At 32.7% G+C, this 18,693-nt stretch overlaps 2 protein-coding genes and 1 non-coding gene across 3 annotated transcripts; all 3 read left to right on the top strand.

Annotated features, from left to right (window-relative positions):
• The first annotated feature begins 6,903 nt into the window (after positions 1-6,903).
• On the top strand, positions 6,904-7,521 carry LOC109186219. Its single transcript, XM_019336147.1, has one exon. The coding sequence runs from the start codon at positions 6,904-6,906 to the stop codon at positions 7,519-7,521; it is 618 nt and encodes a 205-aa protein (XP_019191692.1).
• A 4,849-nt stretch (positions 7,522-12,370) lies between these two features.
• On the top strand, positions 12,371-14,372 carry LOC109186331 (glucan endo-1,3-beta-glucosidase 8). Its single transcript, XM_019336270.1, has 2 exons — positions 12,371-12,919; positions 13,196-14,372. Exons 1-2 carry the CDS (start codon positions 12,576-12,578, stop codon positions 14,319-14,321), a joined length of 1,470 nt encoding a protein of 489 aa, XP_019191815.1. The 5' UTR covers positions 12,371-12,575; the 3' UTR covers positions 14,322-14,372.
• A 1,500-nt stretch (positions 14,373-15,872) lies between these two features.
• TRNAF-GAA lies at positions 15,873-15,947 on the top strand. The gene has a single exon. It is a non-coding gene; the product is annotated as a tRNA-Phe (tRNA).
• The last annotated feature ends 2,746 nt before the right edge of the window (positions 15,948-18,693 follow it).

Genomic DNA, 18,693 nt, shown 5'->3' on the forward strand with positions numbered 1-18,693 from the left:
TTTGGTGAATTTGCCAAATAATCAAATTACAACACAACAACAACAATAATAATAATAATAATAATAATAATAATAATAATAATAATAATAATAATAATAATAATAATAATAATAATCCAAACAAAACTATATACAAAATAAAATTTAAAAAAAAAAAAAAAAAAAAAAAGGCAAAGGGGAGCCACATGCTCCCTTTGTAAATGATGTGGGTTCATTTTCATCCCAAATTGAAAATGTTTGAAAAGATGAGCTCCTGAGCTCTTCTATATAAGAAGTACAAACATAATTGTTTGCCCATCGATGTGGCGAGTATTAAGAAGTCAAAAGGTTCTTATTTAAGAAACCTTAGCTTTGTCTTCTTATTTTAGTTTTTATTATTTATTATTGGGGGTAAGGAAAGATTAACTCAAAATATATGTGTTGTTTTAGATTTTAGCAGTTTGGAGCAAATTACTTAGTTATTAAATAATATTTTTGGTGTTTTGATTAAAGATAAATTGTTAAAATGACGAATTTGTCAATAATAATAATAATAATAATAATAATAATAATAATAATAATAATAATAATAATAATAATAATAATAATAATAATAATAATAATCCAAATAAAACGATATACAAAATAAAATTAAAATTTAAAAAAAAAAAAATAAGGAGAAGACAAAAGGGAGTCACGGGCTCCCTTTGTAAATGATGTGGGATCATTTTGATCTCACATTGAAAATGTTTGGAAAGAGGAGCAATGCTCCTCTTACAAACATAATTGCTTGCCCATCAATGTAGGCAAGTAACCTGAAGGGTGTGGTTGAGTGTAAGGGACTCATCCATCCTTAACCAAAGGTCAAGGGTTCGATCCTTGGATTTGGGAATGGAGCAGCCTTAAATCTCTAAGCCAGTTGTCCCACCCAAAAGAGGTGCTTACAATTTAGCGAGGGGATTAGTCACTGTGTCCAACGGTGAAAACCCTAGGTTTACCAACAACAAAAAATCAATGTGGGCAAGTATTTTTTTTTTTTTTTTTTTGGTTAGAAGTAAAAGAAAATTAAAAATGGAAATGAAATATTTTAATAATAATATTTTACATCATCAAATAGTAAAGACATATTTTTAAAAATAGTAAAGATAAATTAAAAATGGAACGAAAATATTTCATTAATAATATTTTACATCATCAAATTAAAATGGAATGAAAATTAGGTAAAAATATCATTGCATCTATATTCTAATTGACTGATTGATTGGAAATAAAAATGAATAATTAACTGAAAATGAATCTAATATTACTAATTGATTGAAAATATAAAAGGAAATGAATATTAATAATTGACTGCAAATAAAAAATGATCTATAATTGACTAAAAAATTGGTAAGATCATTGCATTTTAATTAAAAATTGAATGAAAATTAAAAATTGGAGGAAAATATTTCAATAATAATATTTTACATTATCAATAGTAAATGAATATTTTAAACAATAGTAAATGTAAATTAAAAATGGAACGGAAATATTTCAATAATAATATCTACATCATCAATTAAAAATGGAACGGAAGTTAGGTAAAAATATCACTGCATTTGATATTCTAATTGATTGAAAATAAAAAAGAATAATTGGCTTAAAATGAATATGATATTACGAATTGACTCAAAATATAAAAGGATAACTAATTGAGTGATATTCTACCATTATATATTTTCACCCAAGTAACCTTTCCTGATGGAGAAGATGTTAGCTCTAGACGAAGATGAACAAGATTGTGTTGTCACTACCAATGTCGTATACAAAGAGGTTTCAATAATGTGTAAATATAATCGGTGATATTAATTTTTTTTAAATGAAAAAATTGCTATATATCTAGACAAAAAAATATATCTTCCATACAAATGAATATGGATAGCAATTCATTTCTATAACTGAGTTGTTAGAGAACGAGCACATTTACCTAATGTATGAAAATACTAAACAATGATAAAAAAAAAAATCTTCAAAATTATAGGACCGCATCCGTACATCTAGACATTAGCTATTAATTTGAGCAATTATTTGCACAAATTCAAGCAATGATAACATCAAAAAATATAAACGATTCAAATCATATCTTTAAGTGCACTATATAATATTTGATGTTCTAATTTAAATAATTATATATCGATTCATATATTCTTAATATATTACAACATATTCATTCCGTGCATCGCACGGGTGCAAATACTAGTTAACTACTTAAAATCATAATTTGTGATATACCGCCATTCTCAAAAAAAGATTTACATTTACAACGGATATGGGTTGCTAATCAAGATAAGGTTAGCAAAGGAAATTAAATCTAAACATTTTAATGAATGATACTTACTAATTCAATCCATTCTTATTAATATTTCTATTAAAAAATTGCTCTTAAATTCTAATCCATATGAATGCTACTGACTCTATTTCAATGTAGTATCTATTCATAACTACTTTCTCAACCTACTGAAAGACAAAAGAGCCAATAACGTCTTCACTGAAGCTCGAATTCACAACCTCCATATAGACAATTCGGTTTCAATTAAGTTAGAGTGCGTTTTACGATGAAAAATAAATTACAACATAACAATTAAGTAATTTGACAACAATTCTCATATCAAATTAAATGTCAAGATTAAGTAATTTTAACGACCAATCTTTTAGTCGAACATATCACCCTAAGAGAAAAAATAGACGGTGAACCAAGCCAAGAAGTTGGTGGATAAGGGCGAAGAAGTAGCACATAGTCTTTATAGTACAATTTACATCTTATTATGATTTATATTTGATGGATTTAGGGGGTGTGCCCGAATCAATAAATCCGGATAAGAACGTAATATAATAAGAATAATAAGCGAATAATATAGAACGATGTCGTAAAGGTCGCTGGGGACCGTATATTATATTAATTGCCGTAGTACTTGGCTATTACAAAGATCTGATAGGACAAAGTGTGTAATAAGTGTAGCATATGCAATGAATCGCCCCTTGTTAGGACAAGTAGGGGTTTTTTTTTTATACAAGCTAACCCCCAACCGCCTCCCCCTAAATCGGGGGGTGGTTAGATCTCACTTTGACCGGGCCCGGGCGGACCGGGTCAGGTCGGGTCCCGAGCTCGGGTAGGACCGAGCTCCCCGACCCGAGCTCCACGTAGGTTGGCTCGGGTCGGGGCACCTCCGTGGTCCCCCGGGTCCGTGTTGCTCTTGGGCACCTCCGTGGTCCCTCGGGTCCGTGTTGCTCTTGGACACCTCCGTGGTCTCCCGGGTCCGTGTTGCTCTTGGGCTCCACCAAGGTGCTCCGGGTCCATGTTGCTACCCCGGATCGGGTCGTGGGTATAATATTATCCATCAATATTATTCCCTTTCAATTTCTTTTTTTTTTTTTTTATATTATTCACTCCAAACTTATATACTAATATAAGAAAACTCTAAGACACGTTATGAAAATTATATGACACGTTATGATATACCATATTTTCTATAATAGAACCACAAATAAAAGGCTGACAAAATTGTAACAACTACAAAAGTTGAAAATAATTGTATTAAATAGTATCACAATATATTTATGGTACTATCATATATATTATACATCAATCATAACAGCCAGGCTACTGCAGAAAAGGAGCAGACACTTTTTTGCTTTTATTTTAATTTTATTTTAAAATTACATTTCTAAATATTGTTAAAATATCCCTTTCTTAAATAATATAGTATGGCACCATAATATTTCTTAAATAATTTATATACTATAATCATCAGGGATGGATTAAAAAATTTCATTTAGTGGGGACAAAAAATAAAAATATTTATAGTAAAGATGAAATAATTGTATATCTGTGTAGTTAACAAGATTTGACCCTTAGACCTGTTATAAAAAATAATTACTATTTATCAACTAAACTGTATTATCCCAACTTTTAATACCTTTTATGTATAGTAATATATTATTTATTTTTACTAAAATATATACTATATATACACATATATATAATAGGAATGGGGTGGTGAGGGAATAACTGTTCCCATTGCTCTTTTCTGAATCCGTCCTGACTATAATACGATGAATAATATAGAGACAAGAATTACCTTTCACATAAGTATGTATATTACATTTTGTGGTCCTCTATTAATTAAATTTTATTTCTCAAATTCCATAAGTCGTCTACAACACAGACAAAGTCAATAAAATGTGAACAAAAAAAAAAAAAAATGCATACAAAAGTAAATTAAGGAGATGTATTATGAAATTAGGATATTTTAGAACCCAATTCTAATGGGGTAAAGTTTATGTGCATCATAACTATCACCAATTCTCTACCAAAAAAAAAAAAAAAAGCTATCACCAATAATTCTATTACACTATCATTTTCTCGTATTTGTCATTAATTCAAATTAATAAAGTCAATGTAATATCTGTTCAAATGTACTTTTTCAACCTAATAAAACACAGAAATTTGAACCTAAAATTTTTCATTTGAAGGTCTATAACTATACTGCTCGACCACAAGATCTTCGGTCAACATTCTAGCCTGTTCTAGTTAGAAAAATATTATTAAGTCAACAGTCTGGGCACGTACAATGTGTGATTGCAACCTATCTTTAATCTGGACCGGAACTTCACAATGAGGTCCGTGCAACAAAGTGCGGTGCCTGCCCCTACGACTACGTCTATACGAGTTAGTGGCGGTCACAATATTAATGTATGTAGTGTAATATAATTGGGAGATTTTGAGCCTTTTCTCCACATGCTATCCTATTATGGATTTCACCTCTGTGCCTCAGATAGAAACCTATGTGAAGTGTGGTACACGTCCGGCCCCATTCCTTACAATCCTTTATCATAATTATATCTTATATGAATTTAATTTGTTAAAAAAAAACATATCATACTTGAGTGTGTTGGGAAAATAAAGTTGATAATGTAAGAATAAATGAATATTGTGTCGTGAAATATCTGTTGTTATAGAAGCAAATTTAAGGTTATTGGTGTAGGTGCATAGCAACGGCGTCATCCCCCTTAACCCTAAAGTTAACATGACAATCACCGAAGGAGAGAGATTAGAACGTTAAAAATAGACAAGAAAGATATGAGACAATTTTTGTTTGTATAACTCAAGCACAATCCTATTTACATATTAGGGGCCAAAGAATTATGACCACATACTTCTTAACCATTCATTATCTTGTGATGAAAATTAGACCAAGAGTAAATAATTAGGGCTAATGTGTGTGAAAAATGAAATTAAAAAATATAGCAATATTGACAAATGAAACTGAATTATAATTCAAATGATTTATACTTCATGGTCCATGTTGCTACATAAGTACATAGACCATGGTCCATAGTAAAATTTGCCATAGTCCGATCCCATCAAAGGATTGAAGCTAAATTTAAAACTTTATGGTTATTAAATCAATTATTATTTGACTAAGGTAGCTAAGGTAAAACCAAATATTTGATCATTTTGAATTTTAATCGGACAATTTTAAGTGATAAGATAAAATTGTCATGAATTCGAATAGGGAGCTAAATTGATACTTTAGCCCATCGTATAATGTTGTATAATTGATTGCCCATTCTTAATGTGCTGATAGGCTTTCTTTCATACCAATAAGACTACAACAAAAGCCCAAAAGCAAACCATATTTTACTTACTACTACCATGTGTAGCCCAAGAAAGATAATTATATTCTTTTCAAAGTGTACTTGCACTAAGGGAAACACTAGAAAGAAAACTACACATGGTAATTTCCAAGGCTACTTCAAGTGGTTGATGATCATCCGACTTAAAGTTAGTATTTTAGTGATAGGGTGATAGTGTTATAGTAGGCTTAGAGTTTAGGTTCTTGAACTCTTTAAGTTGACAAAAATGTGGAATGAATTTATTATTTTCAGAGTCAACGGTAAGAACTGACTGAGAAGTAAGGCGTGTGATTCACATTTTTCCTTAAAAGCAATTTGTTTCTCCCGAAAGGTGTTAAGAGCGTTGGATCATCAATTTTCTAAGATCGTAACAAGCAAAATCAGAGAATTTTTATGTAAAAACCTTCCGTCCAATACAAATAGGATAACCGGAAGTAATTAACACTAATGACATTGAATTTGAGTTTTAAATTCAATTCCATAATTGCCACTTTAATGTGAAATCAACACATGAGGTTACCTGGAAAGGAAAAAAAAAAAAAAAAAAAAAAAAAAAACCCAGATTTTTAAGTATTAATTTCCTTTCAAAAAAAAAAAAAAGTATTAATTTTGTAGCTGGGAAATTTTACCCTGGCGTCTGGTTCACCGGTATAACTAATATCAACCTCCAAGTTCCCCCGTCACTCTGCAACACCCAAAACCCTAATCTTAAACCCTTGTCTGATTATGATACCAAAAGCCACTGCTTTACTCCTCTTTCGCTCTCACTTCTCTACCTCTCTGCAATTCATTCCATTCTTGCCCAAATCCCCAATCTTGAACCTTAATCTCCTCTTCACCACTGTTGCCTCGCCATGTATTCCATCCCCAGAAGCGAAAACCCCCGACATCTCCGAACTCAAAGACTCGCCCGCAGTCTTGAGGCAATGGGGCTGCTCCGAATCCGACATTTCCAAGATTCTCCAACTCATACCATCTGTACGCAATATGAAGCTCGCTACCCTTCAGTCCAAGCTCCGGGTTCTCGGCGACTTCGGCGTTAATTCCTCCGACCTCGTAAAGATCGTAACTTGCCGCCCTCGGTTCCTCAACTCTCGGATCGACAGATTCTTGGACGAACGTTCCCAGTACCTCCGCGACCTGTTCCAGTCCGAGGAGACACTCCGTAAAGCCATTGTGAGAAACCCTTCTTTGCTTATTTACGATTTTCATAAACAGATTAAGCCTGTTGTTTCGTTTTACGAGCAAATGGGTGTTGGCAAACACGATTTGATATCTATGTTGATTTCCCGACCCACATTGATTCCGAGAAGTAGTTTGGGTGATGTAAAGTTGGATTTTATTAGGAGGACAGGCGTAGAAAAAGGTTCTAAGTTGTATAAATATGTAGTCACAATTTTTGCCATTTCCAGGGTTGAGACTGTTCTTGAGAAGGTTGCGAATTTTGAGAAATTCGGGTTCACTGAAGATGAGATTTTTGGGCTTTTTGGGCGAGCACCTCTCCTGTTGACATTATCTGTAGAAAAAGTTCAAAGGAATATGACTTTTGTGTTGGGCACCATGAAGCTGAATGCAAGTGTGGTGCTTCAGTATCCATTCTTGATATTTTCTAATCTGGAGGGTGTGATAAAACCCCGGTTTCTTTTAGGGGGAAAGATAGATGATATGGGTCTCGAGCCTCGAATAAAAGGCCCTTCATTGTTGAGGTCATTGAGGATGACAGAGAAACGGTTCTTCAAGGTTTTTGTAGATTGTCATCCAAAGGATGTTGCAGATGAGCTAACGGCGTTTTATAAAACTACAAAACATATTAGGAGGTTGGCAGAATCTTCAAAGAAGAATGCTCGTAAAGGATTCCCATATTGAACAATTTTGTTGGTTTAATGTGAATTGATTGTTCTCCAGCAGTCATCTGATTATTATAATTGCTTTTGTTATTCTACTGATGTACCATAGAGTTTTGTGTAGTTCGGTGGAATATGGCTTTTGTTTTGGCACCATGAAGGTAAATGCAAATGTGGTGCTTCGATATCCATTCTTGATATTTGTTAATTTGGAGAGTGATAAAACCAACAAGGTTTCTTTTATGGGGAAAGATAGATGATATTGGCCTACAGCCTCAAGTAACAATAGTTATGCTGTGCAACCGAATGTACCATGCGCATGGTGCATACGGTTCAAAACGACGTCGTTTTGATTAAAAACGCGCGTCCCACTTAAAAAAAAAAAAATCAGGTTCGACTCTCAGCAATCGCATTATTGTGGATATATAGTTATGAAATTGTGGATATATAGTTATGAAACTGTGGTTATATAGTTATGAATTTATGGATATTTAGTTCATTCGTTGTGGATATTTAGTTCAATCATATATTGTAGATATTTAGTTCATTCATTGTGGATTTTTACTTCATTCATTCATTCATTGTGGATTTTTACTTCATTCATTCATTCATTGTGGATTTTTACTTCATTCATTCACTGTGGATATATAGTTATGAAATTGTGGATATATAGTTATGAAATTGTGGTTATATAGTTATGAATTTATGGATATTTAGTTCATTCATTGTGGATATTTAGTTCAATCATATATTGTGGATATTTAGTTCATTCATTATGGATTTTTACTTCATTCATTCATTGTGGATTTTTACTTCATTCATTCACTATGGATATATAGTTATGAAATTGTGGATATATAGTTATGAAATTGTGGTTATATAGTTATGAATTTCTGGATATATAAAAATGCTATTGCCGGGAATCGAACCTGATTTCTTCTTTAAGTGGGACGCGTGTTTTTTTAACCAAAACGGCGCCGTTTTGCAACCGTATGCACCTTGCAAGGTGCATTCGGTTGCACAGCATAATTTGCGCTCAAGTAAAAGGCCCTTCATTGTTGAAGACATTGAGGATGACAGAGAATCGGTGCATCAAGGTTTTTATAGATGGTTGAGCCTTGGCAGCGGCAATGTAGGAATCACATCCAATTGGATGGTTTTCTTGTGGGCACCAGGTAGAGGTGTAAATGAGCCGAGCAGGCAGCTCGGCTCGAGCTCGGTCAACTTCAAGCTTGAGCTCAAATGTTTTAGACTCGTGGCTCGTTGAGCCATAAATATATATATATATATATATATATATATATATATATATATATATATATATATAGTCGAGCGGTCAAAGTTCGGCTCAAGCTCGGTCGACTTCGAGCTCGAGCCGAACTTGAGCTGGCTCGTTTCATAATTGAGCCGAACTTGGGCCAGCTCGTTTCATAACCGAGCCTACCTATTGTTATCGAGCTTGAGTTGGCTCGGTTCATTTACACCCCTCCACTAGGTACTAGTCCTCCTACCTAATGGACTGACAAGTCACTGTAAACAACCAGATAACTGACATTCTTAATGACCAAGTAATAAAATTTCTATCAAGCATAAAATAATATTTTTAACTTCACAACATGCACTAAAATATTATTTATACTTCTGGTAGACATATCTGAACATATAAATTCAACCATCTACGATATTTTCGAACAAAAATGGGTCTCCATATTGACAGTGCCTACAAAAAATGATTGAAAGGTGACAACCATGAAGTATTGATCTATTGATAGTGTCATTCTGGAGATGGATCGTACAATCATTCTACACATTCATTGTAGGTTTGTATTCTTACATGTATTATATATTCACTCCTATGATTACATCTCTGCATGATCAATACGGAGTATTTTGTAAGCTAGTATTATGTTCCTTATTTTCTATTTACAAGAACACCTAAATTAAGTTATTACACATGACGTATAGTTTATCAGGATCAGCTCTAATGATACTGATAGAGAACATTCATCGAGCTTGCCTCCCCTTACATACTGTACGCCTTCTCAATATCCGGTCGGGTCGATGAGAAAAATCATTCCCGACCTTAACCGACCAGTTAGCTTAATATTCTCGACCTAAATGCCTCGCCCGAGCTAAACAATAATCACTTCGTGTCCTGAGATCAACCCCGACCCGCATAAGTTCGAACGGTTATCCCGAACTGGGGTACTTGTGGATTTGGACCTAGGCTCCTAACTATAATCCGACCACATCCCTCATTGGATAGGTAGGAATATCAATACATGTGGCTGGCAGGGTGTTGTTCCCTAGCCAACCGGTTGCATGTGCGACACATGGTTAGCATGCCGAGTGTCCAGGATGGGTTACCTTTTCCTCGACTATAAATACCACATTAAATGCAAAGAGGGGGACTTTTGACATTTCTACCTACCACACTACAAGTTCGGGATTCTCTGACCTCACGTCATTATCCGAGTTCTAAACTTAGATTAATAAGCAAACTACTAAGGATTTATCTATGATCCGACCTCATGAATTGTATGTATTCGTGGACATAATAACCATATTTACCACATCAGATACCTACACTAAGAAATCATAATATATATATGGGATTGAGATCACAAATTCTTATGTGTTTGGAATAATGATCGATGTTCTCTCTTAGAAAGACAAGAAAGTTGTAAAATTAGTCATTTCATTTGTATGGATTCTTAATTACTTCAATGATATGTACAAGGTTTTGATATGCAAAATATAATGAGACACAAACAAGTTTAAGTAAAGAGTGAGAGCAAAGGTTTTGATATGCAAAATATAATGAGACACAAACAAGTTTAAGTAAAGAGTGAGAGCAAGTTGTCAACATATTATTGTTTGTGGGTGGGGGGACTTGTAAGGTGGAAGCAGTCAATATAAGTCAAAGGAATTGGAGACCCAAATTAAATCTTTAACCAATTAACCAATAGGATAGATGCATTATATCTATCTTCCTGAACTGGAAATGCACCATCTATACTTACAATCCAATCTTTTTGTATGTCTGACCAAAAGCCCCCATGCATTCAAAAAAGCTGAGATGATGATCACAGCTTTGATAGATAAGCATAATCTAAAGAAATTCATATCTTAAAAACAAGAAAAAGGAAGATTGCATGAGCATGAAACACGTCAACTTCCGTTGGAAAGTTGCCCAATTTGGATTTTTTTTCCCTCTTTGTGTACCCTTTTCTTTTATGAGCAATACTATACCAACATAATAATATTATGATTGATAATATTGTGAGTTATATTTTTCTTTATTTCTTTCCTTTTCTTTGTTATAATATTACAATTATTTGTTATAAATAATTTAATTTTCTGAATATGAATATTGGGAGAAATAATGGGTATGAAATGAAATGACAGTGGGCATACTGCTGCATACATATTGAATGGACACATAAAAAATTGTCTCATAAAAAGTCTACTTTTAGCCCTTTACAGAGCCCTATTGCATTAAAGATCATCAAACCTTTTGCTGTCAATACCAATCCTAATAATATAATGCTTTCATTTCTTGCTTGTAATCCTTTTCTATGACCAAAATATTTTTGTCACTAAATGCCAATCCCCAAATTTGCATATTTATCAGTGATGTATGAAACTATTCTCTCAATTGTTACTCTCAAAACAAAGATATTAAAATTTATAAATAAATAAAAATTAAGCTTTGCATGTTGACATCACCTGCGTATAGTATAAACATATGCAGGCAAATTTTGTTCCTATTTGATAACAGAGTTAGCTTATTAGATTTTGACTTATTTGATCATTTTTAGATATTTGACTTGGTTAAATAATCAATATGAATATTTAATGAATCAATTTTTTGTAACAGTTTATTGCTCTAAAATGTTAAATATTTCAATTTTTTTTTTTTAAATCATTTTTGTGAGAAAGTAATTTTGTATGTAATTAGCTATCAGCTAACCGCTAACAGCTAATTTATCAAACACTTTTCTACAATTAGTTAATGTTATCAACTCAAACTTACTAACCTAATTAACTATCAGCTATCAACTAATAGTTATTTATCAGCTTTATGTGAATTTACTAAATAGAAGCTTTTCCAAGGTGACATTTTTTTTTTTTTTTCTAAATCTTTGGATAAGGCTCTTCTTGAGCACAAATATAATTTATCTCTTACTACGTGGATCCCAACAGTAAACCAAAAAGGGTGAAAGGAAATAAATTAAATAAGGGAAATTGATAAACATAAATAATAAATAAATAAAAAGATGTAGAAAAAAAAAAAAAAAGGAAGAAAACCAAATTAAAAAACAGCAACAAAAGAAAAGAAAAGAAAAGGGACAAAGCCAAAGTAGGCTTGCGGTTGGTGTAATTGTATTTTAGTGTATATAAATAACAATTTTTTCTTACTCATTGTATTACTTTTTAACTAATAATATTGAATAGATGATTAAAAATGTAATTGATATAACGTATTTTTATAAGTTGATTTAAGTTAAGTCTCTTCTGAATTGTTAAGCACTGTGTGCTCAATTGACACTTTTATGACTCTTCTTGATTCAAATACTACATTGTAACCGCAAAAATTAATAAAATTATTAAAAAAGTATTGACAAAAGTGAAAAGAGTTTAGTCAATCAGATCGAGACTCGTTTAAATTAGTGTTATTATGAATATTTGGTGCAATAATTAAGCAACAAAGTTGGTCCACAGTCTGTCTGATACTAACGAACTGAGGGGTATTTTACCAAACGAATAATCAGTTGCAAAATTGCATGTCCTGCTAAATATGGCGTTACTGTATAACTGAATTAAGAAAAGCATCTTTCATTCTTGACCTTTCTGGGCACTGGGATTTTCTCACCTTCTCCTTGAAGTTTTCTCGCATCCATTAAAAACTCAGAGAGAGAAAGAGAGAGAGAGAAAGGGGGAGGAGACCTTGACCTGTCCACTGGATATTCCAGGAGAAAATCCCAACACTCACTTTCAACTTTCTCGGGATTTCTTGATCCATCCAAGAAAGATTGAGAGGAAAAGACGCCGCTCGCTTTCCAGGATTCCCAAATGGGCAGAAATCTCCACGCCGGCTGGTTCTTGATTCTGTTCTTGACGCTGACACTACGGGTCTTGGAGTGTTCCGGCGTGGGAGTCAACTGGGGGACCATGAGTTCGCACCAGTTGCCGCCGGAGAGTGTGGTGAAGGTCCTTAAAGACAACGGTTTCGACAAGGTGAAGCTCTTCGAGGCCGATGAGAAGATCCTGGGCGCCCTGGTGGGCTCTGATATTGAAGTCATGCTCGCAATCCCAAATGTGATGTTGCAGGAGATGAGCCAAGACCCCAATGCCGCCGCCGCCTGGGTTGATGCCAATGTCACCAATTACTGCTACACTGGTGGCGTCAAAATCAGGTCACAATATTTTGTCACAATTTCTCCTAATTCTTCAACCCTTTACTCAAAAATCCGATATTGTGCACTGGGTAAACCTCATTTTGTAGCATTATTCGACAAAAAACCATAAAATCAGCTTAGGTTGTCCATAACTGTTGGGTTCAAATCAAGAACGTCAATAGGCTGCTCTTACTAGAAAAGAAAAGTCTGGGTTTTTAATTTCTTCCTGAATCTTGATTGATATTGGGAATTGGTTTTAGAAGAATGTTTGATCTGAAATGGAGTAATTTGCAGGTATGTTGCAGTTGGGAATGAGCCATTTCTGACAACATATAATGGGAGTTTTCTGCCTTACACTTTTCCAGCTCTGAGAAACATTCAAGAAGCTATCAACCATGCTGGGCTAGGAACAGATGTTAAGGCCACAGTTCCATTCAATGCTGACATTTACTACTCTCCAGACTCAAACCCTGTGCCATCTGCTGGCGATTTCAGGCCAGAAATACGCGATCTCTCGATCGAGATTGTCCAGTATCTCTACTCGAACGGCGCCCCTTTCGTCGTCAACATCTACCCCTTCCTCAGCCTCTACAGCAACACCTACTTCCCATTCGACTACGCCTTCTTCGATGGCTCAAACAGGACCCTCAGGGATGGGGATGCTGTTTACACCAACGTGTTTGATGCGAATTTCGACACGCTTGTGTGGGCCCTGAAGAAGGCTGGATACCCTGAGATCAAGATCATGATTGGGGAAGTTGGGTGGCCAACAGATGGAGATAAGAATGCCAATGTCCAGAATGCCAGAAGGTTCAACCAGGGACTTCTCCAGCATGCTCTGAGTGGGGAAGGGACTCCAGCTAGGAAAGGGAAGATCATAGATTTCTACCTTTTTAGCCTCATTGATGAGAACACAAAGAGCATTGCCCCGGGGTGCTTCGAGAGGCATTGGGGGATTCTCGAGTTCGATGGGAAGCCCAAATACGAACTCGACTTATCAGGCAAAAAGCTCAACAAAGGCCTTGTTGCAGTAGAAGGGGTGGCTTACATGCACAAAAGATGGTGCATTTTGAACCCACACCTTAAAGAACTGGATGATTTGCCAAGAAATATTGACTATGCTTGCACCTTCTCTGATTGCACGGCTTTAGGCTATGGCTCTTCTTGCAATCATCTTAGTGTCGAAGGGAACGCTTCTTTCGCCTTCAACATGTACTATCAGTTCAAGAACCAGAACGCGTGGGATTGCGATTTCTCCGGGTTGGGTGTGGTGACAGATGAGGATCCTTCTGATGGTAAGTGCCAATTCCCAGTGATGATCACAGATGCCCACTCTGTTGTGCTGCTGCATAAGAAGGTTTTGTACATTTTGCTGGCCATTGTTGAGGGGTGTATAGTGTTTTTGCTTCTGGTTTCTTAGGTAAACCATAATACAGTTCAATATATACCAATATAATCCAAAACAAAAAAACATGGGATTTTTGTTTCTTCAAACATTGACATTCATCTTGCTATATATATAATAAACATAGGAAATCATAAGATTTTATTCTTCTAGCAGTGTTATTGCATTGGTATAAGGCACTATGAGGATTATGCTCAAAGTAGGCAGATCCCTTGTGCACCGGCAATTGGTCATGTCTGAACCATTAAGTCACCGTGATTTACATTCTTTCAAATGCTTTGTCGGGCCCGGAGCGTGGGGTCATTGGGTTGGAGATTCAACTTTTCGGCAGAAGATATATAAAAATTAAAAATTGTGGGTTTGATGTTCATCTTTATGTCCTATTGTGTTTCAAAAAAAAAAAAAAAAATCTTTATGTCCTATTGTCCTTGCTAAAAGGAGTAAAAGCAAAACATGGCATTTTCTTGCTGTTTTCTTGTGTAAACCTGCAGGGCTTGAAAAGAATTTGGGTTTGAGGAGTTAAGTTGAGCTTAGCTCTGTTTGGATTTTTTTTTTTTTTTTTTTTTTGAATATGTACTAACAAATTTATTATTGTTTATTAAGTGGTAGGTCTCAAGTCTATAATAATTTTTTTTTTTTAAATACATATCAAGTTATTATTGCATATATACTTTTTTATTTACTCAAAATTTTCGATACAACTTATTAACATGACACAAAAAAATAATGAGTTACAGAGTACTTAAATTATCTAAGATTATTGTATTAATGGATTAACTTGTTTAACTCGCTAATTCATCGTTTAATACGTTAAAGTTATCATGTCAACCCGTTAACATGAACTCGTTAAAAAATTGTTTAATATTAATTAATTATTAAAAAGTGTATGACATTTACTATTTTAATTACGGTTTTTGGATAATACTGTTTTTGTTGATTATATTAAATTGTAAGGGTGCATTGCGAAGTATATATAATTTGATAGTGCTATAAGTTAGCAAGTTTAAACATATAGTTGTGACATTTTTGTCATGAATACTTAAAACTTGTTCGGAGCTTGCTTGATTAATGGTGATGGAGGATTCATGGCCGCTATAAATGGCCTAATGGACGGTGTGCTGAAAGTCTGTGTTCAGTCTGACTGCCTCAACCTAGTTCAAGCTTTAGTTAGTGGGAAGATAGATAGGTCTTATCTTGGTTCTATTATTTATGATTGTAGAACTCTTAGTGGTTCGTTTTCTTTTTGTGTCTTTCAGTATATTCCTCAATCAGCGAACTAGATCGCCCATGATTTGGCTAAGGTGGCTGACTCTCAGACTGGTCGTATGACTTGGGAATGTGTTCCTCCTAATTTTCTTCATGCTTTGATTTAATATATTCTGTTGAGTTGTTGGTTTTCCAAAAAAAAAAATTGTATGGTGTCAATCCATATAAATATTGTCGTTATATCTATCTTAAACTCAATAGAATAGATTATGCATGGTTAAAACATAACGTGCATCTATATTTACGTCGGCCAATGTTGAATTCATAATAAGAATACTAAAAACCAAATATAATCAAAATGCGGGGATAGCTCAGTTGGGAGAGCGTCAGACTGAAGATCTGAAGGTCACGTGTTCGATCCACACGTTCACCGCAAGTTTATTTTCCGTCTGGTCAACAACACAGCCGCAGCCTGCAGTCAACACCTAAATAAATCTTTTCAAACTCATAAGTCATACCATTATACTTTCAGACAATTATATTTAAAACTTGATGAAAAAAAATATAAAATTATTATAAATATAAAATAAGTGGACATTATTTCTATAACAGATGTAACGGTCATTATTAATAGTTTAACTATCATATATTGTATGCTGGATGAAACGGAACACTTGAATGCTAGAATGAATAAGAGATGGTCCCTCTTTCTCCTTGTCTATTCTGAATTTTCTTACAACAAAAATTTCTATGTTTTGTGATAAGTGTACTCAATTATATATAATAATCCTATATATAATAAAGCCATATGGTCTTGTGAAAATTAAATGGTGAAAATTAACATTTAATTTTCACAAGACCATAATAATATTGTTAATTATAATAACAATAACAATAGTAATAATAATTGCAATAATAATAATGATAATAATTTCCACTGACAGTTTCTAATATATATATATATATATATATATATATATATATATATATATATATTTATTTATTTATTTATATTTCAATTTCTACTGGCAAATTATTGTGTGAACGATGGTCCACATAATTGTATGGATCATGAATATCAAAAACATTTTTAATATATTAAAAATATATTATTTTTATATTGAAAGTACCTTACATACATATATAATGTACCCTTAGTATATTTAAAATATACTTTTTATTGCATGCAACCCCAAAGTTCATAAGTTTGAAATTAATATATGGCATAACTAGGCGGCCTAATATTTAAGATTGTTGATGTGCATATTGAGGACTACGGAGACAAAGATGCGTTATTCGTGGATTCATCGGATACTATCCAACAACACTCTCCAACTTAATTGACGTGAAATTGGCTTAGTAACATTAAGATTATATTCTCGAATTATTAGTTCTCATATTTTATTGATTACACACTTAATTTGATAGTATTTGGAAGAAAAAAAATCAATATTCAAACTAAGATTGTGATTTTGGTCTTTAAAGGTCAATTGTATATTGCTACATCTAGAGTTAGAAATCTTAAAGGTCTAAAAATTTTGATCCGTGAAATTGTAATTCAATTACTATTGTAATTTACTAAGTTCTTAAAAATTTGTAATATATATTAAATACTATGTACTAAATTTTTAATATAGTTTAAGATTTGTAGTAACCACCGACCTTAAATATTATTTTAATTGTAAATATATTTATGTTCATAATTTTATCATAGGAATTCACACATAATAATTATTAAATAATAAAAATTATATATATATGAATAAACCTCATATAGGGTATATTTTTATAACATATTTTTCGTACATCGCACGGGACAAATACTAGTTATATTAAAACTTCTAAAATTTGACAAATTAGTTCCAAATATTTTTATTTTGTAACAACTATAATTTTTAATTTAAGAATAAATTTAATTTAAGCCGAATTCCTTGAGCTCACACACAAATTAGTTTAAAATGAAAACATAAAATTATTTTTTAAAAAAACATAGTATATGAAAGTATGTTTGAATAGTATAGGCATCAATTAATACCTAAATAAATATAATTGAATTATTTTTGACATTATATAATATAATTGGCTGTCCCAAAACACAAAAGTCTGTTTAATAATTTTATCAAATTTTACAAGTTTAAATATAATTTTCATAAAATAGAAATATTTAATTATTTTAAATATTTCCTTTGGCATCCTGATTAACATTTTAAATGGATAGTCATAAGTTCGAACATAATCTCAGTGGTGAGAGTTTAGATTTTTAGCTGAAATTTATTTGAGAAAGTATAGAACAAATACTGCATTGTAAAGAATTTTAAGTATTTAAAAAAAAATATTTCATTTATTTTCATTAAAAATAATTTAGTGAATGCAGATTAATGAAGGTCATAATCACCCAAGCTGGTCTGTTGGTGTTTGTCAACAATAAAGATTCAAGTCTATGGATAAATATATACTCCGTAAAAAAACATTAAAGATTGGAAAAATGTACACTCAAATGATGTGTCACTTTCAAGAATCAAGGAGAACCATAGGAATGGAGATTGGTACATTCAATTGACACATGGAATCTTATCCACCAACTTTTATTCATAGAGCTCCACGTCGAACGTTGCAATCATGGGACTTCATCCTAGGTTGAATACGTGGTTTGTTCCTGTAAAATCTAACTCAATTAGGGCTAGTTTGGGTTGATTGTTTATGATAGTTGTATGTATACTTAGAGCTCGGAATTCAAAGTAAAAATGTGGAATAATATAAACAGATCGAATTTTTTTTTTTTTTATAATAAATATATACAATGTATCAAATGTCTAAAGTAAGATTTGAATCATTGACTACCAAGTTAAAAAACAAAAGTTATACTCATTAAGCTATAAGCACATTTATATCAATATTTACATTTGTATGTTAATAAAGATATACATTTTTTATTAAATGTTCTACACTTCAATTATAATGGACAAAATTGTCACTATTACATTCTTGTTAGACTAATATCCTTATACCGTTATAACATCGTTACTATTTAATTTTAAAACTTTCATAATTCTATAACACCGTTACTATTTAATTTTAAAACTTTCATAATTATATCATTATTATCATACACCTATATCCAATTATCTATGATATCTTTTTCCTATTCTTTAATTATTATCATTTTATTAAAATCATTATA

Source organism: Ipomoea nil, unplaced genomic scaffold, assembly GCF_001879475.1.
Source record: "Ipomoea nil cultivar Tokyo-kokei standard unplaced genomic scaffold, Asagao_1.1 scaffold1407, whole genome shotgun sequence".
Lineage (NCBI taxonomy): Eukaryota > Viridiplantae > Streptophyta > Magnoliopsida > Solanales > Convolvulaceae > Ipomoea > Ipomoea nil.